General features: G+C 46.4%; 1 protein-coding gene across 1 annotated transcript in view; it reads left to right on the forward strand.

The window, feature by feature from the left end:
- SLC7A9 (solute carrier family 7 member 9) overlaps nt 1–27,052 on the forward strand; it is an 85,840-nt gene that overhangs the window by 4,655 nt on the left and 54,133 nt on the right. The window contains exon 2 of the mRNA XM_082270437.1: nt 12,142–12,272. Within this exon, the coding sequence (XP_082126563.1) occupies nt 12,174–12,272 (99 nt within the window). The 5' untranslated portion in view covers nt 12,142–12,173. The remainder of the gene's footprint in view (nt 1–12,141; nt 12,273–27,052) is intronic.

Raw genomic sequence — 27,052 nt, forward strand, 5'->3', positions numbered from 1 at the left:
GCCCTATACCTGTGGGGATGTGCTCACTCTAGGTTAGTAGTTAGTTTAAAAGGATAAAGTCAGGGATTAGGTTGAGCTGTGCGCAAAAGGTGAAAAATACAGTAGAGGTCAACTGTAGTGAAAATTGCATGTCAATGATTGGTAGAACCAGAGATATAGGCAGTTCTATACAAATTCTGACAATTCAAGTAAAAGTCAAGCTTGGTCCTGCCCCCCTGGAGCCTTCACAGTAGCCAGTTAGACCTGCCAAGCGTGGCCCCACCCCTCTGGAGCCTTCACAATAGTTAGTGAGACTGCCTAGGTTGGTCCTGCCCCTCCAGAGCCTTCACAGTCTTAAGTGAGGATGTCCTTTCTATTAAAGGGAATTTAAGGTGACCAGATTTTCCAAATGAAATCTAGGGCCTCCCTACTGACCATGCCTGCTTTTATTGGGGGGGGGGGGGGGGCAGGGGCAGCGCGGGAGTGAGGATAATAACGGCATGCGAAGCGCGCCCCCGTATGTTTGATGTGGCCGAAGTGAATGTGAGGGGTTTATATAGATTTGGTGTAATAACAGCCTGAGCCTGCTTTGCTCTGGGTCAAGAGTGCAGGCCCAGGTGTACACTGCAGTTCTCCCCATAACAAGGACAAGGTAGCAAACAATCCATATATCTCCTGCAATAAAGTATGCAAAAGCCGAGAGGGGAGTGACTGGGAGGGAAAGACCACATAATATCAGCATGTGACATCTTTAGTAACCCTGAACGCAGCTGGGAGAAAACACCCCCTTCCCTTCCCTCCTTCCTGCTCCAGGTCTAGGCCAATCACAAAAACATGCTAGAGGATTAGCCTAAAGCAATGCGGGCTGGGGACACCATTCTTAAAGCTGAAAAGAAATCAGGGAAACATTTTTTTAACCAGGGACGAAATTGGGGATCTTTTGTTCCAGGGACAGCCCGCTAAACTCAGAGGCTGTTCTCGGCTAGGGACATCTGGTCACCGTAGACTTAAGAGATGGAAGGGGGCATCCTTGGGGTGAGAGTAAAACATTTGTAGCACCCTCCTAGTTCAAAGTAGGCTGCTAGGTAAATTTAGTTCAGCTGCTCTGAAAAAACTCTGTTTAACCACTTTACCACCGGAGGATTTTGCTGTCTTATGTCTGGGCCACTTTTTGCGATTCGGCACTGTGCGACTTTAACTGACAATTGCGCGGTCGTGCGACGCCGTACCCAAACGAAATTTACGTCCTTTTTTCCCACAAACAGAGCTTTCTTTTGGTGGTATTTGATCACCTGTGCGATTTTTACTTTTTGCGTTATAAACAAAAAAAGAGCGTAAATTTTGAAAAAATAACAATATTTTTCACATTTTTGTATATGAAATTCCCCCCCAAAAAAATGTAAAAATCAAAATTTTTTAAAATTTTTGGCCAATTTGTTTTCTGCTACCTATGTTTGGTAAAAAAAAAATCACAATAAGCGTATTTTGATTGGTTTGCGCAAAAGTTATTGCGTTTACTAACTAAGGGAAAGATTTCTGTAATTTTTGGTGTTTTTTTTTTAACGAGTAATGGCGGCGATCTGCAATTTTTTTTTTGCGGGACTGCGACATTGCGGCGGACAGATCGGACCCTTGACTGACATTTTTGAGACTTTTGGGGGTACCAGTGACATTACTGCAGTAATCAGTGCTATACATATGCACTGTTACTGTAAAAATGACACTGGCAGGGAAGGGGTTAATTTTATTGGAAAGGGAGGGGTTAATGTATGCCTGGTGCTTACTAACGTGTGTGGGGGGAGGTGACTGAGTGACACAGAGACAGATCGCAGATTCAGCTATGCTACGTCGTCAGACCTATAAGGCCACTTTGCCGCAGTAGAGCTCTAGTGAGCAGACGGCAAGTGGTTAAAAGAGCTAAAAAAAATCCTGGGTGGCTAAACTCCTCCATCGTAAAAATTCATAAAAAAGCAAAGATAAAAGCCTTCAAAAAATACAAGGCTGAGGGGTCATTGCCAGCATTCCAACATTACAAAGAATGAAACAAGAAAGGGCAGCTTAGATAGCACACGAAAGGCACATAGCAGAGGAGAGTAAAAAAAAAAAGAAATTCTTTAAGTATTTAAATAGTAAGAAAGCGAGGCCAGAACATATTGGCCCCATAAAGAATGATGAAGGGAATTTGGCTACAAATGACGGAGAGAAGGCGAAGGATATGAATATATTCTTCTCGTCTTCACAAAGAAAAGGGGGGATACAGTAACCAAGACTTTAATGTTAATAACACATCACAGGAAGTATCCTCATGGCTAACAGAAGACAGAATCAGAAATAGACTTGCAAAACTTAACATAAATAAATCACCGGGACCAGATGGCTTATGCCCGAGGGTCCTTAAGGAGCTCAGCCAGGTGATAACCAGACCATTGTTCCTAATTTTTATGGACAGTTTACTGACTGGAATGGTGCCAACTGATTGGAGAAAAGCCAACGTGGCACCGATGCTTAAAGAAGGGCCGAGACATATCCCTGGAAACTACAGGCAAGTTAGCCTAACATCTGCAAGCTTTGGAGGGGATGATAAGGGGCTATATACAAGATTTTAGCAGTGAAAATGGTATCATTAGCAGTAATCAGCATGGATTCATGAAGAACCGTTCTTGCCAGACCAATCTATTAACCTTCTATGAAGAAGTGAGCTGCCACCTAGATAAAGGAAGGCCTGTAGATATGGTATATCTGGATTTTGCAAAGGCATTTCATACAGGTTCCCACAAGCGTTTACTGTACAAACTAAGGTATGGAGGTATGGACCATAGGGTCAGTACTTGGATTGAAAATGGCTACAGGCGCGAGTCCAATGGTTGGTGATAAATAGGGAGTATTCGGAATGGTCTGGTGTGGAAAGTGGGGGTCCCCCAAGGATCTGTCCTGGGACCAATCCTGTTTATTCTCTTCATAAACAATCTAGAGGTTGGGATAAACAGCTCAATCTCATTATTTTCAGACAATACAAAGCTAAGCAGGGCAATACCTTTTACCCAGGATGTGGAAATCTTACAAAAAGACCTAACTAAAATAATGGGGCAACTATGTGGCAAATTAGGTTTAATGTTGAAAAATGTAAGGTAATGCATTTGGGGGCCAAAAATACGAATGCAAATTCCTGGCTAGGAGGAGAACCTCTGGGGGAATCTAGGATGGAAAAGGACCTGGGGGTCCTTGTAGATGGCAAGCTCAGCAATGGCATGCAATGCCAGGCTGCTGCAAACAAAGCCAGCAGAATATTGGCATGCATTAAAAAGGGGATTCACTGATTTCACTCCAGAGATAAAACAATAATTCTCCCACTCTACAAGACTCTAGGACTCTAGTCCGGCCGCAACTTGAGTATACTGTCCAGTTCTGGGCACCAGTCCTCAGGAATGCACTGGAACTGTCAGATAGACACCCTAGCTGATGTTTCTATCGGCTCTTGGGTGCTGCCACCGTCATAGCCTGCAAGGCCTTGCGGCTTCACAGCCGATTCCCTACTACACCTGCGCGAACTGTGCTGTGCTTTCTGAATGGCCCGGCCGCGGGGAAGGAGAGGGGAAGCCGAACTTCTGACAGAAAACAGGTTCCTGCTCCCCCCGAAAGGTGCCAAATGTGGACCCGGAGAGGGGAAGAAGACAGAAAAGGGGAGTTTCCACTTTTTGGTGGAACTCCACTTTAAGCAGCACTCTACAGACCACGTAGTGATATATTCAAGCCAGCCTGGATCCAACATGGCTAAAATGTATACAGAGCTAAGATAACATTGTATTCCACTGGCTCCACTTGACACCGGTAAGTATTTGCTGGAGGACAGCATGTCTCTAATTAGGGAAAACCCCATAATCCAGTATCAATAGAGCTTTGTCCCCTACTGAGAGGTGAAGAAGACAGAAAAGGGGAGTTTCCACTTTTGGGTGGAACTCCACTTTAAGCAGCACTGTAGAGACCACGTAGTGACATATTCTAGCCAGCCTGGATCCAACATGGCTAAAATGTATACAGAGCTAAGATAACATTGTATTCCATTGGCTCCACTTGACACCGGTAAGTATTTGCTGGAGGACAGCATGTCTCTAATTAGGGGAAACCCCATAATTCCAGTATCAATAGAGCTTTGTCACCTACGGTTTTCTTTTTGGCGATTATTTTTGGCAAATTCCATCTTGGACGTGCTAATTACTACCTGGTTTTCTAATTACTACCTGGGGACTTAAGGCTATATTGGATTATCAATGTTTTATTTTTTTTTCAAGATTACTGGACCCTTATGCATTGTACATCAGCTATGTAATTATAGACAATAGTCCTCAGCAGGTGGCATGCTAGTGGTGCACCAATTCAAGATTGTCTTCAAGTGTACCTGTCACTCTGCAGCCATTTTGTTCCCTGCTCTAGCTTTCAGCCATAGAAATAATGCTTTTAGATATTAACACAGCCTAACCAGTCTAGTTTTTTTTGGCAATTTGGATGTGTGCTTATGGGTTAGAGCCTCTGTCCCTGTCAGGGAGATTCCCCTTATACCCTGTGAGGACACAAATGATGGGAATTTTCCCAGACGAAAAAATGACTTGCTAAGAGGGAGGGTTTAAACTTCTGAAAAATTGTTTTATTCTGGTCTGACTTCCCTGTCCCATTGACATCCTCCACCCATTCTGTATCACTTACAATGGGGGTCAGCAACCAGTAGATTGTGGCCAGGTGACTGGTAAATCACAGTCTGGGATTGCTGACCTGCCAACCCAGAGCACCAGATTGCAATGCAGAGGGACTACTTGTAAAGTTGGAGGTGTAGTAGGGAGGAGAAACCGCATTAGCTGATGCCTCCTCTATAGTGCTGGCTCCTGTCTCATGCGGAGTGATACCAACTCCACTCCACCTCTTATCACTGCTAGTGGTCTCCAGAGTGGTGTCAGCAGAAGGGAAGAAGAGATCTTCAGGTCAGTGTGAAACAATACACTGGGCATAATAGTATAGGGCTGCTTTCACACTGATGCTCTGCGGTTTACCCACACCACAGGTGCAGGGCAGTGTACCTGCAGCCTTCCTGCGGTTTTGCCATGCTTAGTCATAGACTTCTATTATATCCTGCGGGTTTACTGTGCCTAGCCATAGACTTCGGTAGCACCCTCCTAGTTAGGTGCTCGGTAAACTCATATGTGGCTCTGTCTGCTTATCAGGGGGGCCTGAATTGTCAGCTATCTGTCACATGTTTCCAGGTGTGTCTGTTGAGTCTGGGGAGTCTCCCCACTGTATCCAATGAGGGATCTTGTTGGACGGTGGAGGAAACCTAGCCAATAGCACACCAGGGTTCATGACTGTCCCAGTGGGCGGAGTTTGCCACAATGCACCCTGGGAATGGGAATAAATCCTGAGGGAGCATGTGACAGGGTGTCTTTTGGCGGGAGCATCAGTCCCAGGAGGAGGTGACGGCTGTCTCTCCTTCTGTAAAGTGTGAAGGCGGTCCAGGCAGTCGGCCTAGGGACCAGAGGTTGAGCTGGGCTGCAGAAAGGATCCAGAGTGTGCTGACCAAATGGAGCTGCTGGGCAGAGACCTTCAGGAAAAACAGTGTCGTGAGTACTCAAGATCTGCCCAGGGGTCTGCCTAGGAGAGGGGACCACTCCAGAAGGTCAAGGGGATCCAGGAGCCAGCTAGCCAGTAGTTGAGGCAATGAAAGGGGGTGCCAAGTACTAAAGCCCTGAAGATAGGGAAGTAAAGGGGGCGCCCGTGTGGGCCCTGAATTGTTCGGCAGTGCAATTAAAGTGTACAGTCAGCTACCTCAGGAAGGAGTGCCTCAGGGAGCTTAAATTGACTTTAGCAGTGTAAAGCAAAGTCATGGTGTCAAGTTAGCCTTAAAAGGCATTCGGCCAGCGTTAACCAGCGTCAAACAGTGTTTTCTAGAGTCCCTGCCTAATTGTGCATAGTTTATTTGTTAGAGTATCCCACTCTCCCCTTCTCCCATCCAAGTTCCTAAATAAACCCAAAAAACCCCAAAGAAACTGGACTGCTTCTTGTCTCAGTGCTCACACTTGGAGAAACGTGTCTAAAGGTACTTTTCTTGCTAGTGGTGACCCAGGGGGACCCACATCCAGCCCCAGTGCTGGGAATTGTGCTACACTTCTATTATATCCTGCGGGTTTACTGTGCCTAGCCATAGACTTCTATTATATCCTGCGGGTTTTCTGTGCTTATCCATAGACTTCTATTATATCCTGCGGGCTTACTGTGCCTAGTCATAGACTTCTATTATATCCTGCGGGTTTGCTGTGCTTAGCCACACACTTCTATTATATCCTACGGGTTTGCTGTGCCTAGTCATAGACTTCTATTATATCCTACGGGTTTGCTGTGCTTAGCCATAGACTTCTATTATATCCTACGGGTTTGCTGTGCTTAGCCATAGACTTCTATTACTGTATATCCTGCGGGTTTGCCGTGCTTAGCCATAGACTTCTATTATATCCTGCGGGTTTGCCATGCTTAGCCATAGACTTCTATTATATCCTGCGAGTTTGCCATGCTTAGCCATAGACTTCTATTATATCCTGCGGGTTTCCTGTGCTTAGCCATAGGCTTCTATTATATCCTGCAGGTTTGCCATGCTTAGCCATAGACTTCTATTATATCCTGCGGGTTTGCTGTGCTTAGCCATAGACTTCTATTATATCCTGCGGGTTTGCCATGCTTAGCCATAGACTTCTATTATATCCTGCGAGTTTGCCATGCTTAGCCATAGACTTCTATTATATCCTGCGGGTTTCCTGTGCTTAGCCATAGGCTTCTATTATATCCTGCAGGTTTGCCATGCTTAGCCATAGACTTCTATTATATCCTGCGGGTTTGCTGTGCTTAGCCATAGACTTCTATTATATCCTGCGGGTTTGCCATGCTTAGCCATAGACTTCTATTATATCCTGCGGGTTTGCCATGCTTAGCCATAGACTTCTATTATATCCTGCGGGTTTGCCGTGCTTAGCCATAGACTTCTATTATATCCTGTGGGTTTGGTGCACTTTCTGAATGTAGGAGTTTTGGTGTACTTTGGTATACTTTCAGAAATTGCACTATGCCTGCAGGATATAATAGAAGTCTATGGCGAAGTGCAGCTAACCCAGGAAGATTGCAGATGCACTGTGCTGTACCCGTGGTGCAGGTAAACTGCAGCACACCAGTGTGAAAGCAGCCTTATAGGGGGCTCAGAACAATAAGGGCTCATTTACATTTGTAGTTTGGGGGGTTGTAAAACCCTCTAGTTAAGACGTGTTTTTACCCCCCATCTCAACCGCACCCCCTTCAGCTGCAGTGGCCAGGGGTGTACACATGTCCCAGCCGCAGCAGGAGTTATACCTCTTGTCATGGTTGGTGGGTGTAGCACCAGCATGAAACCTTGTGCAGTCCAGCAAACATGGGATTGCTTTTTCACCACCTGCTTTAACTCCTTGGACCCCGTAGAAGCATGCAGTTGCGGACGGTTGCATAGTGGCCCTATTTACTTGAATGATTCACATTTGGCAGGCAGTAGCCCCACCATAAGCAACGGGGTTTAAAGTGATGCTTAAAAATAACAAACATGTTATACTCTCCTGCTCTGTGAAGTGGTTTTGCACAGAGCAGCCTGGATCCTCCTCTTCTTGGGTCCCTCTTCTGGGCTCCTGGCCCCTCCCTCCTGACGAGTGCCCCCACAGCAACAGCTTGCTATGGGGACACCGGAGCTGAGCCACAGCTCCCTGTGTCCATTCAGACGCGGAGCCGCAGCTAGGCCCTGTCGTCTCTCTCTCTCCTCATTGGCTCACTGACTTTGACTGACAGCAGTGGGAGCCAATTGCACAACATCGATGAATTGAGATAGGCTCAAATAAGTATTAGGGGGGCTAAAAACTTCTGCTTTTACAAACACTTTAATTCCTGCTTTAGCATGTTAAAGGAGGGTAGAGATTGAGGGTGGTAAATCCTTGAATCCTTGAATCAACCACAGGGTTTAACCCCCCTCCCAACTTTATGTGTGAAGAAGCCCTAAGGGTGCCGCTGCCGAGTGCAACTAAGGGCTCATTCACAAGTGCAGCAGACACTGCTGCTCCTCTGAAAAGCGATCGGAAATGGTAATACCGGGGTGATGCCTGCAGCTGGAGGCATCTCCCTGGTACTTTTTTTAGAGCGGATAGTCGGCTTTCATGTTAAAACAACTGATGCGGCTAAACAGCCGCTTGGCCGTTATCACAAGCAGTGGGAGGGAATGTCCCCCCCCCTCCCCCCGCCTTCTGCCGCTCTGCCCAGTTCTCCTGTCCCACCGTGCAGTTTTAAAGCGTGACATGTTGGGTATCTATTTACTCAGTGTAACATTATCTTTCACATTATATATATATATATAAAAAAAAAGGGCTAACTTTACTGTTTAATTTTTTCTTAATTCAGTGAAGTGCATTTTGTTCCCAAAAAAATTGCGTTTTAAAGGCCGCTGCGCAAATTCCGTGTGACATAAAATATTGCAACGACCGCCATTTTATTCTCTAGGGTCTCTGGTAAAAAAAAATATATATATATATATATATATATATATATATATATATATATACAGTATATATATAATATTTGGGGGTTCTAAGTTATTTTCTAGTAAAAAATACAGATTTCAACTGGTAAGCAACAAATGTCAAAAATAGATCTTTAAGTGGTTAAACCCATGATTGCCGTGATCTGCATGCGATTGCGACACAGTAGTGCGGCAATTAGAGGTTTAAATCGGGTGTGAGGAGGCAACATTGTGCCCCTGCGATCATTGACTTCTCCCATGGTGTTCAGGTAGATCTCCACCTCTTCAAGGTTGCTCTCCCCTGACTACAATATACGTATTTTCTCTCTGTTGTATTGAACTGTGTCAGATTATTATAGTTCTGTAATATGCACACATTTATTAGTTTAGACGTAGGTAGGCCCATTACATAGTTACATAGTTAGTCAGGTTGAAAAAAAGACACAAGTCCATCCGGTTCAACCAACAAAAAGAAAAAAAAAAAAACAGTATTGAAAACCCAACCATACAATCCCATATACACAATCCTACACCCGCAGTTGATCCAGAGGAAGGCGAAAAAACCCAGCAAAGCATGATCCAATTTGCTCCAGCAGACGAAAAAATTCCTTCCTGATCCCTCGAGAGGCAATCGGATATTCCCTGGATCAACTTTATCTACAAAAAAATGTTAGTACCCACTTACTGTATATTAAGTACACCCAGGAAAGAATCCGGGCCTTTTTTAAGGCACTCTAGTGAGCTGGCCAGATCCATCTCTGGAGGGAGTCTATTCATCATTTTCACAGCTCTTACTGTGAAGAAACCTTTCCGTATTTGGAGACAAAATCTGTTTTCCTCTAGACGTAAAGAGTGCCCCCTTGTCCTCTGTGTTGACTTTAAAGTGAACACTTTAAGTTCACACACCACCAAGTCAACACCAAGTTCACTATATGGACCCCTTATGTATTTATACATGGAGATCATATCCCCCCTTATGTATTTATACATGGAGATCATATCCCCCCTTATGTATTTATACATGGAGATCATATTCCCCCCTTATGTATTGATACATGGAGATCATATCCCCCCTTATGTATTTATACATGGTGATCATATCCCCCCTTATGTATTTATACATGGAGATCATATCCCCCCTTAAAAAAAATTTAATTTTTTTTTTATCAGTTTAGGCCAATGTTTATTCTGCTACATATTTTTGGTAAAAAAAAATCCCAAAAAGCGTATTTTAATTGGTTTGCGCAAACGTTATAGCGTTTACAAACTACGGGATAGATTTTTGGACTTTTTTTTTTTTTTTTTTTTTACTAGTAATGGCGGCGATCAGCGATTTTTAGCAGGACTGCGTCATTGGAGAGGACAGATCGGACCCCTGACTGACATTTTTGACACTTTTTGGGGACCAGTGACATTACTACAGTAATCAGTGCTAAATAATAGGCTTAGCTGAAACTGCTGATCTCTCCCTGCCTGTCGGACAGAAGATCCGCCTGCTTTGTTTACATAAGCAGGCGGGTCTTCTCTCGGTTTCTCCGACGATTGCAGGAGGGCAGCGGCAATCGCCGCCGCTCCTCCTGCGGCCCGCCTCCCGCTGTGTCTAAACACAGGGGGAGCGCAGCTCCGGCGGTGGTAGCATGGCGCCGAGAACCACATGCACTTAGTCACGTAGTACTACGTGACTGGATGCAGCCGAGCCGCCCTGCCGCAGTAATAGTACGGCGGGCGGTCGGTAAGTGGTAAAGAAGACTTTACTTCCTCTTTTAGCTGCTAGTGGATGGTACCAAGTCAGCAGGTGACCATACTGTCTGGGCAGGCTGGGTCTAAGGAGGTATGTCAATATGTAAAAGTGAACACTTCCCCCTCCCCAATTCTTGCATAGGTGTCACTGGGACAGGTAGTCAAGGAAAACCTATTTCATCAGAGTTGCTTCTCTGATGATTTTTTAACCATATTGTCAGAATGCAGTCATGGCTTCTTTTTTCAGTGTTTAAATTCTAGCCCCTCCGATTTCTCTGCCAGGAGGAAATAAAGACTTGACCCTTCCCCAACACACACTATATTACCAAAAGTATTGGGACGCCTGCCTTAACACGCACATGAACTTTAATGGCATCCCAGTCTTAGTCCGTAGGGTTCAATATTGAGTTGGCCCACCCTTTGCAGCTATAACAGCTTCAACTCTTCTGGGAAGGTCATCCACAATGTTTAGGAGTATCTATGGGAATGTTTGACCATTCTTCCAGAAGTGCATTTGTGAGGTCAGGCACTGATGTTGGATGGAAGGCTTGGCTCGCAGTCTTCACTCTAATTCATTCCAAATGTGTTCTATCGGGTTGAGGTCAGGACTCTGTGCAGGCCAGTCAAGTTCCTCCACCCCAAACTCACTCATCCATGTCTTTGTGGACCTTGCTTTGTGCACTGGTCCAAACCATTTGGTGGAGGGGGGGTTATGGTGTGGGGATGTTTTTCTGGCGTTGGGCTTGGCCCCTTAGTTCCAAGGGAACTCTTAAGGTGTCAGCATACCAAGACATTTTGGACAATTTCATGCTCTCAACTTTGTGAGAACAGTTTGGGGATGGCCCCTTCCTGTTCCAACATGACTGCACCCAGTGCACAAAGCAAGGTCCATAAAGACATGGATGAGCGAGTTTGGGGTGGAGGAACTTGAGTGGCCTGAATAGAGTCCTGACTAGGGTTGCCACCTCATGCCTTTAAAACTGAACTCATATTAATTACACAGGTTCTGTGGCTGATTAAGGTGGTAATTAAATTCACTTAGTGCCTTTTCTGCGTTAAATTTGCTCCAGAACCTGTGTTATAAATATGTGTTCTGTTTTAAAGGGATGAGGGGGCAACCCTAGTCCTGACCCCAACCCGATAGAACACCTTTGGGATAATTTAGAGCGGAGACTGCGAGCCAGGCCTTCTAGTCCAACATCAGTGCCTGACCTCACAAATGCGCTTCTGGAAGAACGGTCAAACATTCCCATAGACACACTCCTAAACCTTGTGGACGGCCTTCCCAGAAGAGTTGAAGCTGTTATAGCTGCAAAGGGTGGGCCAACTCAATATTGAACCCTACAGACTAAGACTGGGATGCCATGAAAGTTCATGTGTGTGTAAAGGTAGGCGTCCCAATACTTTTGGTAATATAGTGTATGTTTTTTGGCTTTAATTTCAATTAAATCTAGCAACACCACTGTGATATGAGAACTAGATCCATCCCTGGGTCACTGCAAAATATAGAAACAGCTTCTGTGGATACGTCATTGTACCTGTTCTCCATTGTCGGCCATATTGTTGTAAACGTTGTCTCATTGCCTATAAACGGCTGCCTGTTTGTCAGGTGCAGGCTATAAATCACTGTGCATGTGTCTTAATGTTTACTACATGAAGGCTTCACGCGAGCCATAAAATACATTGCTCAATAAATTGACCAGAGCCCCTATCTCCACATCTCTACGCCGTGCCAAGTGACAGCAATCAGAAGCAGATTGGTGTTTAATCAGTGGACTTCCTTGTGTGGGTGTACAGATGTAAGATTCACTGTTGCTGCACTATTAGAATATAATGATGTTTGTTTTGTGTAATAAAAGGCCCGGCAGCTGGCAAGAGGTCCAATCACACGATGGGCGAGGCTAAGAAGCGAAAAGAGGTCAAGAATGACAAAGCTGATAGCCAATCAGTGAAGAGCGTGGAGTCAGACACTTTGCAGCTGAAGAAACGGGCAAGTACATGTTGTGAATGTCATTTGCATGCTTACTAGTGAATGTATATGTTTAATTCCGAGTAATGTCACTGATCACTGCTGTGATTATTGAATGATGTCTCTAATGAATGGATTGGCTGCATTCTTAGTGATGTCACCGGACTCTAGTGAATGGATAGGCTGCATTCTCAGTGATTTCACCCCTCTCTAGTGAATGGATAGGCTACATTCTCAGTGATGTCACCGGTCTCTAGTGAATGGATAGGCTACATTCTTATTAATGTCACCGATATCCAGTTACTGGATAGGCTGCATTGTCAGTGATGTCATCAGTCTCTAGTGAATGGATAGGCTGCATTCTTAGTAATGTCACCGATATCCAGTGAATGGATAGGCTGCATTGTCAGTGATGTCACCGGTCTCTAGTGAATGGATAGGCTGCATTCTTAGTGATGTCACCGGTCTCTAGTGAATGGATAGGCTACATTCTTAGTAATGTCACCGATATCCAGTGAATGGATAGGCTGCATTCTTAGTGATGTCACCGGTCTCTAGTGAGTGGATAGGCTGTATTTTCAGTGATGTCACTGGTCTCTAGTGAATGGATAGGCTGCATTCTTAGTGACGTCACTGGGCTCTAGTGAGTGGATAGGCTGCATTATCAGTGATGTCATCAGTCTCTAGTGAATGGATAGACTGCATTCTTAGTGATGTCACTGGTCTCTAGTGAATGGATAGGCTGCATTCTCAGTGATGTCACTGGTCTCTAGTGAATGGATAGGCTGTATTTTCAGTGATGTCACTGGTCTCTAGTGAGTGGATAGGCTGCATTCTCAGTGATGTCACTGGTCTCTAGTGAATGGATAGGCTGTATTTTCAGTGATGTCACTGGTCTCTAGTGAATGGATAGGCTGCATTCTTAGTGATGTCACTGGGCTCTAGTGAGTGGATAGGCTGCATTATCAGTGATGTCACTGGTCTCTAGTGAGTGGATAGGCTGCATTCTCAGTGATGTTACTGGTCTTTAGTGAATGGATAGACTGCATTCTTAGTGATGTCACTGGTTTCTAGTGAGTGGATAGGCTGCATTCTCAGTGATGTCACCGGTCTCTAGTGAATGGATAGACTGCATTCTTAGTGATGTCACTGGTCTCTAGTGAGTGGATAGGCTGCATTCTCAGTGATGTCACTGGTCTCTAGTGAATGGATAGACTGCATTCTTAGTGATGTCACTTGGCTCTAGTGAGTGGATAGGCTGCATTCTCAGTGATGTCTCTGGTCTCTAGTGAATGGATAGACTGCATTCTTAGTGATGTCACTGGTCTCTAGTGAATAGGCTGAATTCTCAGTGATGTCACTGGTCTCTAGTGAATAGGCTGCATTCTCAGTGATGTCACTGGTCTCTAGTGAATGGATAGGCTGCATTCTCAGTGATGTCACTGGTCTCTAGTGAATCGATAGGCTGCATTCTCAGTGATGTAACTGGTCTCTAGTGAATGGATAGGCTGCATTCTCAGTGATGTCACTGGTCTCTAGTGAATGGATAGGCTGCATTCTTAGTGATGTCACTGGTCTCTAGTGAATGGATAGGCTGCATTCTCAGTGATGTCACTGGTCTCTAGTGAATGGATAGGCTGCATTCTCAGTGATGTCACTAGTCTCTAGTGAATCGATAGGCTGCATTCTTAGTGATAGAAACAAAAAAAGCAAGAAAGTGGGACTTTTAAGGTAACCACAAATAACATCAAAAAGAGACTCAAGTATAGAATAAAAATATCTGTTTATTATACCATCATTAAAATACTTATTTACATAAAATCAATTCATTAGAATATACAAGTACAAAATATATAGAACAACAGTATCTCCAGATAGATACAGCGCCTCTCCTAGTACGAGCATAATACACTAGGGGGACCTAAAAACTAATACCAGTTCCAAATGTAAACGCAAATCTTGCAATAGTCTGCAAGATTACAGGATGGCTACGCGTCTCGCCTGTAGCTTCATCAGAGGATCCTGTTATTACCCAATCCCACAAAGGGGAAGGGAAAAGAAGAAAGAGCACGGAGCACCTGGAAATGGCAGGGGGGAAGAGATCCTGGACATTCCCACTCCAGCAACAATCGATCCCCTCCAGCAAGAATTGACTCCCCAGTAGCCAGCATCAATAGAACCTCCATCACACCCCAGCACCCCTTGCCATTACATACAGTACATTCAGGGCTGGAGGAGCCGAAACTGCGTTCCCTGTGTTAATGCTGAAAAAAAAAAGCCCTGACTCTAGGTGATAATTTCCTAGTGTATAGGTGTAATTGGCCAACTATGATTGCAAAGAGTTCACCAACTTCCCAACAGGTACTCTTACAGTTTCTTAAGAATGGGACACAGAAGCTGTTTAATTACTGCTACAAAACACCTGTAACAGTTTTACGTAAAACATATGGTATCTCCCTGGTAAATACTGCAATAAAATTAAAGTTCAACGTACTTTGCAGAACGGAGCAAAGCTATGGGATCTTAAAGCAGTAGTAAACCTCAGTTTTTTTTTTTTTTTGTTTTTTTTTTTAATTCTGCAGGGCATTGCCATAATGTGCTAGTATACATTGCAATAGACCCCTCCCTCAACAGTAGATTCCTCCCAGCAGCAGTAGAACCCTCCTTTAAAAATAGACCCCCCCCCCCGGCAACAATGGATTCCCCAGCAGCCAGGATCAATGGACCCTCCAGCATACTGCAGCACCCCTTGCCACTACATACATTTAGTGCTGGAGGTGCCGTAACTGCGTTCCCCCCCACATTCCAGCTGAAAAAAAGCCTTGCTTATAGGTAAAAGTCATGCATGAGAGTTTACTCCCACTTAAAGATGAAAATCAACCCTGCTTTGTAGTTGGGCCTCTTGCTTTTCCCTTGGATGATGAGGGTGACACTGGTCAGAATGTACCTATCTGTTGACAGTTTGAGCCCTCGCTCCCAAACCTTCAGGGATATCTAGCACAGGGTCACTTGCTCCACAATATAATAGCAGCTCATTCAACAAAGGCAGTCCAGATGGCTAAGTATGGGCTGCTCTCATTCCTTGCATATGGGGCCAGCTGTAACCACTTATAGAGCTCTGCTTGCCCCAGCCCACCCCACATGAAGTCTTGGCACCAGTTGGGTGCAAGAATTGGCTCGTGTGCTCAGAGAAGTTTCTTCCTGCCCAGCTTCATACTAAGTTGCTTAAGGTCTCCTCCACAGCGCTACTTTGACATGTCCACATCCAAAACCTAGCATTTGTGGGTGCCCAGGAGGCACAGGTGCAGAATTCAACCCCCTTGAAAGCAGCCTGTAAAAAATCTATGACAGGCTGAAATACACAACAGCTGGGCGCAGTACCGAGCCGCTCTAATATTCAGACCCTATTCACACTTGGGAATGGGACCAATAGCGACTGCATATTGGTGACCCAGCAAGGGTGGCAGCCCCATTGAAAGCTCATGGAGCGATCACCTGCAAACAATCGGTCCTGGAAACAGACGCCTGCATCCAGGCCCAATCATTCACAGCTAATTGCTCATGAGCGATTACATGCGAGTGACCACGATTCAGTAGGAAAAAACTATGGCACTGCTGTAGCCAGACCAGTAATGCAGCAGGGTGTATGTGAGGGACGAAAAGGGGGGTAAACAGTTAAGAAGATCAACATTTGGAGGGAAGAGGCAGCTCCCCTTTATAAGTCATGAGTGTGTGAAAACAGAAAAAAGCAGGGGGCGCCTCTGAGTGTGGAGTATTGGAAACAGCTATTTGGTAGTGATGAATAAATATAGCACTCACATTTGATGGAGGAAATATCAACTTGTCGTCTGTGGAAGTCTTAACATCTCTAGTAGAGATCAGCAGGCAAGTGGCTGGAGTTGTTCAGAGATCAGCTGGGCTGGGTGGTTAGAAGGAAGTGCTGGAGAGTAGAGAGGCCAGCAGTGTGGTGTGCATCGGCATCTGGGTGTCCTTGGCTTACTTGACAGTTGACACACTTCTGAAATGCAGAGTTTGGCCAGGAGGCGGATGGGCAGAAACAGACAGAAGCGAGCGCTGTGGTTGGGAAAACGAAACCGTGTGAAATGCTGTAGAATAGCGGCTTCTCATTGTCCTTGGCTGGCTCGCCAATCTATGCTGGGATAAGGTGATGATGTCTCCGTAAGGGGGCGTGTTTAAGCGTTTCAGGTCTCCACTCCTATGTCATACCATAGGGAAAGGGGCAGTGCTCTCTGGTGAACTAATTTTATAGGAAAAATGGGCGGAAGTGTGCGCGGTGGCTTCTCCCTCATAGTCACATTAGCTGACATCTCAAGGCCAAGGTACAGAGCTTTCCCTTTTGGGTGGAGCACCGCTTTAACTCTAAAAGGGAAGGTGGTGTCACCCTTATGCCTGTGTTGTCTGGCAAGTGTGTTTGCGTGTTAAAAACAGCCAGACATGATTACAAATCCTTTGGCAGATAACGCAGTTGACATGTACAGTATCTCGCAAAAGTGAGTACACCCCTCACATTTTTGTAAATATTTTATTCTATCTTTTCATATGACAACACTGAAGAAATGACACTTTGCTACAATGTAAAGTAGGGAGTGTACAGCTTGTATAACAGTGTAAATTTGCTGTCCCCTCAAAATAACTCTGTAATAACTCTGTACACAGCCATTAATGTCTAAACCGCTGGAAACAAAAGTGAGTACACCCCCTAAGTGAAAATGTCCAAATTGGGCCCAAAGTGTCAATATTTTGTATGGCCACCATTATTTTCCAGTACTGCCTTAACCCTCTTGGGCATGGAGTTCACCAGAGCTTCACAGGCCTCTTCCAGTCCTCCATAACGACATCACGGAGCTGGTGAATGTTAAGAGACCTTGCTCTCCTCCACCTTCCGTTTAAAGATGCCCCACAGATGCTTAAAAGGGTTTAGGTCTGGAGACATGCTTGGCCAGTCCATCACCTTTACCCTCAGCTTCTTTAGCAAGGCAGTGGTCATCTTGGAGGTGTGTTTGGGGTCGTTATCATGTTGGAATACTGCCCTGCGGCCCAGTCTCTGAAGGGAGAGGATCATGTTCTGCTTCAGTATGTCACAGTACATTTTGGCATTTATGGTTCCCTCAATGAACTGTACCTCCCCAGTGCCGACAGCACTCATGCAGCCCCAGATCATGACACTCCCACCACCATGCTTGACTGTAGGCAAGACACACTTGTCTTTGTACTCCTCACCTGGTTGCTGTCACACACGCTTGACACCATCTGAAACAAATAAGTTTATCTTGGTCTCCCCAGACCACAGGACATGGTTCCAGTAATCCATGTCCTTAGTCTGCTTGTCTTCTGCAAACTGTTTTCAGGCTTTCTTGTGCATCCTCTTTAGAAGAGGCTTCTTTCTGGGACGACAGCCATGCAGGCCAATATGATGCAGTGTGCGGCGTATGGTCTGAGCACTTACAGGCTGACCCCCCACCCCTTCAACCTCTGCAATAATGCTGGCAGCATTCATATGTCTATTTCCCAAAGGCAACCTCTGGATATGACACTAAGCACATGCACTCAACTTCTTTGGTCGACCATGGCGAGGCCTGTTCTGAGTGGAACCTGGCCTGTTAAACTGCTGTGTGGTCTTGGCCACCATGCTGCAGCTCAGTTTCAGGGTCTTGGCAATCTTCTTATAGCCTAGGCCATCTTTATGTAGAGCAACAGTTCTTTTTTTCAGATCCTCAGAGAGTTCTTTGCCATGAGGTGCCATGTTGAACATCCAGTGACCAGTAAGAGAGTGAGAGCGATAACACCAAATTTAACAAACCTGCTCCCCATTCACACCTGAGACCTTGTAACACTAACGAGTCACATGAAGCCGGGGAGGAAAAATGGCTAATTGGGCCCAATTTGGACATTTTCACTTAGGGGTGTACTCACTTTTGTTGCCAGCAGTTTAGACATTAATGGCTGTGTGTGGAGTTATTTTGAGAGGACAGAAAATTTACACTGTTATACAAGCTGTACACTCACTACTTTACATTGTAGCAAAGTGTCATTTCTTCAGTGTTGTCACATGAAAAGATATATTAAAATATTTACAAAAATGTGAGGGGTGTACTCACTTTTGTAAGATACTGTATTTAGCTGTTTAACCCCTTCCCACCCAGCCCTGGAATCCCTTTTGTAAGGACTCTATGCTCCGGGACCAGGGAGCATCGGAGATCATGTGTCCACTGTGATTGGCTGCCTGTAAGCATCATCCACCCAGTGACACGTGCATTGTGTGATTGTTGAAGGATAACATAACTTGAATCATGGGTAGCAAGGACCTGTAGGACTAGAGCTAGGCATTTACTGTATAACGTTCACAGTAGGTCTATACAAATGTGCGCACACCAACAGTTTTAGGCTGGCCATGCATTATACAACGTTCTTATTCAATTTCCTTTAGATTTTCCTTCAACTATGTAACGCAAGAGCCTGCCTGATTGCATACAAATTGAAAGTGTTTGGGTGTGACCTCATATTATATGGTTTTTGTAAATCTAAAGGAAAATTGTACAAGGAAATTGTATAATGTATGGCCAGCCTTACCTTGGTTAACTTACCAGCATATTTTTGCATTGAAACATGGAGCACCTAGAGGAAGCCCCATAAACACAAACTGAGCAGACTTCTGAATCCTGGACCCCACCACTACAAGACCGCATCACTAAGCCTTCTCACAAACCACCCACATGATCTGTTGCAGAGACTGGAGTCAGCAACTGCCGTGTAATAACGGCAATACTGAAAATAGCCCATGTCAGATCTAGTCTTCCAGATGTGTGGTTTATAGATTGAGATTCTGTTGTGTTATTGGAAACCGCGATGGACGGGAGGTGGTGTGGGGGGAGTGTACGAGATGTGAATAATTAGGATAACATACAGATCGAGGTGATATCATCTCACGGGGGGGTGCAGCATGTAGGCGTCCAGGAACAGACTAATAACTCAAGCCATAGACAGTTCATATTGATCAGCCCTTCTGTGCTTAAATATAGCTGGCTACGATCTGCACGAAGACGGGATATTTCCATCCGATGACTCAGTCTCAAGTTGCTATTTATTAACCTGCTTCACTAGTACATGAAGCTTACATTGCATCCTATGGAGAAAAAAAAGACTCAATTCACAAAGATAACACACAAGGATATGAGTATTTGTTTTTTTAAAAGTGACAGCTATTTTCAGCAGAATCCAATAGTAGGGTGATCCCTTACATTGGTGGTCAGTAGTAGATTGCCCCTTACATAGGTGGTCAGTAGTAGATGTGCCCCCTTACATAGGTGGTCAGTAGTAGATGTGCCCCCTTACATAGGTGGTCAGTAGTAGATGTGCCCCCTTACATAGGTGGTCAGTAGTAGATGTGCCCCCTTACATAGGTGGTCAGTAGAAGATATGCCCCCTTACATAGGTGGTCAGTAGTAGATGTGCCCCCTTACATAGGTGGTCAGTAGTAGATGTGCCCCTTACATAGATGGTCAGTAGTAGATGTGCCCCCCTTACATAGGTGGTCAGTAGAAGATATGCCCCCTTACATAGCTGGTCAGTAGTAGATGTGCCCCCTTACATAGGTGGTCAGTAGTAGATGTGCCCCCTTACATAGGTGGTCAGTAGTAGATTTCCCCTTACATAGGTGGTCAGTAGTAGATGTGCCCCCTTACATAGGTGGTCAGTAGTAGATATGCCCCCTTACATAGGTGGTCAGTAGTAGATGTGCCCCCCTTACATAGGTGGTCAGTAGTAGATGTGCCCCCTTACATAGGTGGTCAGTAGTAGATGTGCCCACTTACATAGGTGGTCAGTAGTAGATGTGCCGCCTTACATAGGTGGTCAGTAGTAGATGTGCCCCCTTATACTGCTGGTCAATGTTAAATGTGCCCTCTTACAATGGTGGTTAAAGGTAGATGTGCCCTATTACATTGGCAGTTAGTGGTCGATGTGCCCAGCATACACTGCTGGTCAGTGGAGAAGGAGATGTTCCCCCCTAAACTGGTTGACAGAGGAAGGAATTCCCTATTACTTTGATCAGCTCTAACAATCTCTGGAGGAACCCCAGTGTTCCACGGAACCATGGTTTAGAGAGGCTGTTCTAGGTGACCTTTTTGTAGGTTCAGGGGCCATGTCTTTTGCAGAGAAGGTCCACCCAAAAATGTTCAGTCCCAGCTGGAGTTTAGTAAGCTTAATCCTCTACTGGGAATTTTGGCCACCTTTGGGTATTTCCACTCTCCCTGCGACATTTCCACATTCTATAAAAGCCCTGAAAAGTTGTGGGACTCTGTAATGTCCACATCAGATGATATCTTATCAGCCCAATTTCTGAGAGATAAAAGGAATTATGCACTGAGGTCCTAAGTTCAGCTCTCACCAGGGATATTCTATTTCTAGAGTGTGCACCAATGTTTGTGGATACCTGACTATGACACCTACCTATATAGCTAAAGGTTTGTGGACCTTTTCAAAATACAGTAATTGAGTTATGGGTACCGTAACTACTACAGTAGATTGTGCAACAACATTGTAAACAATTTGTGCTTTTCCAAAACTGTGGTAAAAGTTTGGTAAAGACTCTCTTCTGTTCCAACATGCCTGTGCCCCTGTGTACAAAGCCAGCTCCATAAAGACATGGTGCGACCAGTTTGATGTAGAGGAACTCGAATGTCCTGTATAGAGCACTGATCTCAACACTACTGAACACCTTTGGCATGAAATGGAACACCAATGGCAAGATAAATCTTCTCATCCAACATCCGTATCTGATCTCACAAATGGGCACAAATTCCAACAGACACACTCCAAAATCATGTGGAAAGCCTTCTTGGATGAGTGGAGGATGTTATGGCCACAGAGAGATTGCAACTTCATAACAATAGTCATAGTTCTGGAATGGGATGTCCAACGAGTTTATATAGATGTGATAGTCAGTTGCATATGTAGCACTCAGGGGCGTAACTACAGGGGTTGCAGGGGTTGCAATCGCTACCGGGCCCCATGCTCCAGGGGGCCCGGTAGCAAACCAGTGTGTGAACTTTCAGGATCGCAAAGGTCACACTTGCGACCGGACCCTGGCATTGCACCACTGTGGGGAGGCCCCAAGATTGTAGGAAGGGGGCCCACTGCAGAACTTGTGAAAGAATCCTGCTGCGGGACTGAAATAAAAGGCCATGCAACGAGTGTAAAGAGCCCCAGGATTAGTGGGAAGAGCCCTGGGCTTGAAGGTAAGGGCCCCGGCCAGGGGTCTGGGGGGCCCTTCATGGTTTCTTGCATCAGGGCCCTGAAGGTTCTAGTTACGCCTCTGGTAGCACTACCCCCGCAGCACTGCTGGATATTGACTTTGCGGGCTCCCCTGGTTACCAGTACACGGTTATAATTAGATAAAGTTCCTGGATCCCTCCCTGCTCCTGTTGGCTCTTCACAGAAATAAACAGTCTAGGGGTGTTGGTTTTTGTTGTTTATTGGTAATTGGGATAGGAGAAGGGAATAGTGGGATACTCCAATTGAACTATTCACAAGGATGAGGACTTCTATCTTCAGAACCTCTTTAGTACTTAGTAACAGGACACTCTCACTAGCATCGTCTTCCCGCTGACACCCGTCCACTGACTATCCTAGGAGCAGGGGTGGCCCCCCCCAGGTCAGGCCCCTTGACACGAGATTCTGTACTCGCTGTACTGCAGAGACAGATCCTCCAGTGTCTCCCCTCTCAGGCAGCTTCGCTGGACCTTTGGGTTCAGCTCTTAACTGCTACTCATCTGACCCTCAGGACGACCCCCTGAGGCCGCATGGCACCTCTACAGAGGAGGAGGCAGCCGACCCCTCCCTCTGGGACTCCGCTCCCCAATGAAAGACCTCAAGCACAAGTGCTCCTGGCTTTTATACAGTTTCCCAACATGCACCCAGGCGACTTTCCCTCTGCCAATTGTCAGGACTGTATCAAAACCCATACGTCAGTTTTCCTCCCACTGTCCAACATGCCTCTCTATTGGATTAGCGTGAAACACTCTCTAGACTGAATGAGTTGCACTCTGAGCACTAATAGATCCTGCTCTGTGATAGGCAGAGAACAATATAGATTTACCTGCAGCTCTTCTGATAGTCAGAGCACAAACTATACTTTCTCACTAGCACCTACCTAGGAGGGTGCCACACATACAAACCTTTGTCCTTATCAGGGGAGGACTAGCCCAGGGGGCAGGGGGGCAATTGCCCCCTGGGCTGCTCTAATGCCCCTTAAAAAGGCTGCACTGCTTCTGCCACAGACATAACTAAAGAATTCCTGGTAAAGAGAAGTAAGAAGTCCCCACCGCTGACCTACTGAGTGTGGGATGAAGACACGGAAAATGCGCAGCCCCCCCAGCATGGATGGTGTAAACTGTGTCTGAGCAGAGGCCAGTTCCATGCCCCATTGGAGACTCTCCTCCCCCAGCCAGCCCTGATGGAGTTGTCCCGGCTCCCCCCAACTGCCCCCTGCTGGCCAGGTGGGGAACCTGGATTCGATCAGTAGAGAGTACCTGGAGCGGAGCTTCAGGCAGGAATGGGGGTTAGGAGGAGGCCAGGAAGAGAGAGATTGGGAGGGGGGCTGCACCATGGGCCTCTGGTTTGTACTTGCCCCCTGGGCCAAAAGTTGCCAGTCAGCCCCTGGTCCTTATAGTGTATATTATCCATGTTTGTATGGAGTAGATAGAACCACAGCCCTTCACACATGCTGCTTTGAATATACACTAAGCCAGCTAACCTACCAGTTTGTATTTGATTGGAGGAGAAAACTGGAGCAACCAGATAAGTCCGCCAGGCAGATGGTGTCCCCAGTGGAAACTGAACCCAGAGCTCCCGTACTGCAAAACCACAGTCTAGGTGCTCCTCCTGCATCACACCTGAAGTGCATACACTACGAGTTGTAATTTACCTTGTTGTAGCTTAGGTCAGCGCAAAGTTTACAGGTTAATGTATACTCAGTGCAGTTAATATCTCTCTGAGGTTCTTGCCATTTATCTCATTGCACTGTCATGAAAAAGTGATAGAATTCAGATTTAGATAACTTACAAGACATGGATAATTACTTAATTTCACTGCAAGGTCATGAAAAAGAGACTAAATTTAGATAAGCTAACTGTGCGTAATGTCAACATGCTGATTTATTTTTGTTGCATGGCTATAAATCGACACCTTTCAATTGGTTACCAGAAAAAAAAACATGCACTAATGAAAGGGGCACCAGACCAAAGCATAAACGTCCAAATTAATTTATTAGTTTATACAAAACAAAACAGCCAACACTTTTTGGAGGTCAGAAAAAAATTCCCCCTTCATCAGGGCTTCAGTTAACCCCTTCCCATCTTCCCATCGGGAGGACATTCATCGGGTTTCAGTGGTTATACCGGGATGATACCTGCATATACAAGCATCATCCTGGTATGGATCATTTAGGTCGGTGAATCCCCGTAAGGCAGAAGTGATTTGAGTGGCTAATTAGCCACTTAATCACTTCTGCTGGTGGCGGAAAGGGGGTCCCCAGGGCTGGCCCAAGACATTGTGCTGCCTGGGTCCGAGAATAAAATGCTGCCCCCCCCCCCAAAAAAAAAAGAAAAATTCACGCCCTCCAAGATGCCCCCACATTCTATAGGACTATGAAAGCAGTCAGAGGAGTGTGAGTGTGTACGGAGTGACAGCAAGAGCAGGACAGAGCAGTAGACACTGGGCAGATGAGCGCACCAGGCTTTCTACTGTCTACAGTTCCAAGGTGCCCTGCAGTGCTGTGGGCATGGTACAGAAGAATGCAGGGCTGTAGGCATGGTACAGGAGAATGCAGGGCTGCGGGCATGGTACAGGAGAATGCAGTGCTGCGGGCATGGTGCAGGAGAATGCAGGGCTGCGGGCATGGTACAGGAGAATGCAGTGCTGCGGGCATGGTGCAGGAGAATGCAGGGCTGCGGGCATGGTGCAGGAGAATGCAGGGCTGCGGGCATGGTACAGGAGAATGCAGTGCTGCGGGCATGGTACAGGAGAATGCGGGGCTGCGGGCATGGTACAGGAGAATGCAAGGCTGAGGGCATAGTACGGGAGAATGCAAGGCTGCGGGCATGGTACGGGAGAATGCAAGGCTGCGGGCATGGTACGGGAGAATGCGGGGCTTCGGGCATGGTACGGGAGAATGCGGGGCTGCGGGCATGGTACGGGAGGCTGCGGGCATGGTACGGGAGAATGCGGGGCTGCAGACATGGTACATGAGAATGCGGGTCTGCGGGCATGGTGCAGGAGAATGCGGGGCTGCAGACATGGTACATGAGAATGCAGGGTCTGCGGGCATGGTGCAGGAGAATGCGGGGCTGTGGGCATGGTACAGAAGAATGCGGGTCTGCGGGCATGGTGCAGGAGAATGCGGGGCTGCAGACATGGTACATGAGAATGCGGGGCTGCGGGCATGGTACATGAGAATGCGGGGCTGCGGGCATGGTACATGAGAATGCGGGACTGCGGACATGGTGCAGGAGAATGCGGGGCTGCGGACATGGTACATGAGAATGCAGGGCTGCGGGCATGGTGCAGGAGAATGCGGGGCTGCAGACATGGTACGTGAGAATGCGGGGCTGCGGGCATGGTACATGAGAATGCGGGACTGCGGACATGGTGCAGGAGAATGTGGGACTGCGGACATGGTACAGGAGAATGCAGGGTCTGCGGGCATGGTGCATGGGAATGCAGGGCTGTGGGCATGGTACAGGAGACGGACATGGTACAAGATAATGCGAGGCTGTGGGCATACTACAGGAGATGCAGTGCTGTGGGCATGTACCATGCCCGCAGCACTGCATCTTCTGTAGTATGCCTGCAGCCCCGCATAATGACAGGTGGTGTGCAGCCTCACTTACCTGTTCCTAAAGGGTGCTTTAGAATTTAAAAATGGCGCCGCCCGGAGCCACACGTCAACACGTCTGCGGGCCGCCTCTTCTCTTCTAAGCCTATCGTGCAAAAAAAAAAAAAGGTCCGCGGCTGGCCCGACATGATGCACACTGCGCATGCGCCGCCGCCGCCACTCGCGCTTGGGAAAGCTAGCTAATACATGTTCGGCTATTCCCGGAAATAGCCGAACGTTTATGGGCTTTGCCGAGCGGCGGCAGCGCATGCGCAGTGTGCATGTCGGGCCAGCCGCGGACCTTTTTTTTTTTTGCGCGATAGGCTTAGAAGAGAAGAGGCGGCCAGGGCCGCCCCTCTCTAAGTGCTGCCTGGGACCCATGGTCCCACCGGGACCCATGGTAGGGCCGACCCTGGGGGTCCCACCCCCCTCCTGCGGCCGCTACCGCCTTTCTTGGGCTCTCCTGTCCCATTGCAGAGACCAGGAGCAATATGGATAGTGCTGATTGCTGCCCTAAACCGAGAGAGAGGAACTGGCCTCGTACCTCTCTCTCTCTGTAACCGCAGGAAACCGGGAGCGACAAGGTGTTCGTCCCTTCCTATTCCGCCTCTTTGTTTAACTGGTCGCCAGCAGACAGCAAAGCAGCCAATCAGTCAGATCTGTGTCTGATCGGCTGTATGGGAGGCTAGAGGAGAGACTTGGGGGTCTAATAGACCCCAGATCCCTCCGTAAAGAGGACCTGTCACGGCCCATGCTGTCACAAGGGAAGTTGTTCATCCCTTGTTATAACAATAAAGTTAATAAAAAAAATAAATAAAAATTAAAGTGCCCCCTTTCCATCATGCTTACATGCAAATGCAAACACATACATTACTCCTGCATGCATATGTAACCGGTGATAGCACCACAGATAACAAGATGGCAATTGTAAGCACTGTAGCTTCCCGCCATTCCATGAGCAGACGAAATTTTAAAGCGTGACGTGGTAGGTATCTATTTACTCAGCGTAACATTGTAATATACAAAAAAAAATGGGCTAACTTTACTGTTTTTATTTTTATTCATGAAAGTGTTTTTTTTTCCCCAAAAAAATTGCCTTTGAAAACCGCTGTGCAAATACCATGTGACATAAAATATTGCAACACCCATTATTTTATTCCATAGGGCCACTGCTAGAAAAAAAATATATAATGTTTGCAGGTTCTAAGTAAAGCCTTGTACACATTCACCGATTCTTGGCCGTAAATTTTCGGCCAACGTCCGATCGGCTGATTGTCGGCTTGTTAGTATGATGCTTCCGACAACCAACTGCAACTTTTCGGCCGAACAAAATCTTGTGTGCATGCTATAAAATTTTTGTTGGCCGTCAGCAGAACGGCCGATTGTTCCTCAGTCAGTACAGATTTCGGCCGACAAAAATGTGATGATCAAGACTGGGCATGCTCAGAGAAGAAAAAACACACGAAAAGTAGACCAGAACATGACATCACTTCTGAAGTTGGTTTTTGTTGGCCAACAAAAATCCAGTGCAAGTCTAGAGCACATTTCAACCAAAAAACAACACTGGACAAAAGTTGGCCGATCAGTTGGCCAACAATCTGTGCGTGTGTACGGGGCTTTACTGTATAAATGACACTGGCAGGGAAGGGGTTAACACTGGGGGTGATCAAAGGGGTTAATGTGTACCTAAGTATGCTTACTAACAGTGTGGGGGAAGGGTTCTGTGACAGGCACAGAGAGATCGAAACTTCTGATCTCTCCCAGCCTGTCTGACAGAAGACTCGCCTGCTTTGTTTACATAAGCAGGCGGGTCTTCTGTCAGTTTATCTGATGATCGCGGAAAGCCGTCGGCAATCGTCACTGCTCCTCCCGTGGCCTGCCTCCCCTGCTGTGTCTAAACACAGCGTAA

This window comes from Pelophylax lessonae (genome assembly GCF_965119305.1).
Source record: "Pelophylax lessonae genome assembly, chromosome: 10".
In the NCBI taxonomy this organism is placed as follows: domain Eukaryota; kingdom Metazoa; phylum Chordata; class Amphibia; order Anura; family Ranidae; genus Pelophylax; species Pelophylax lessonae.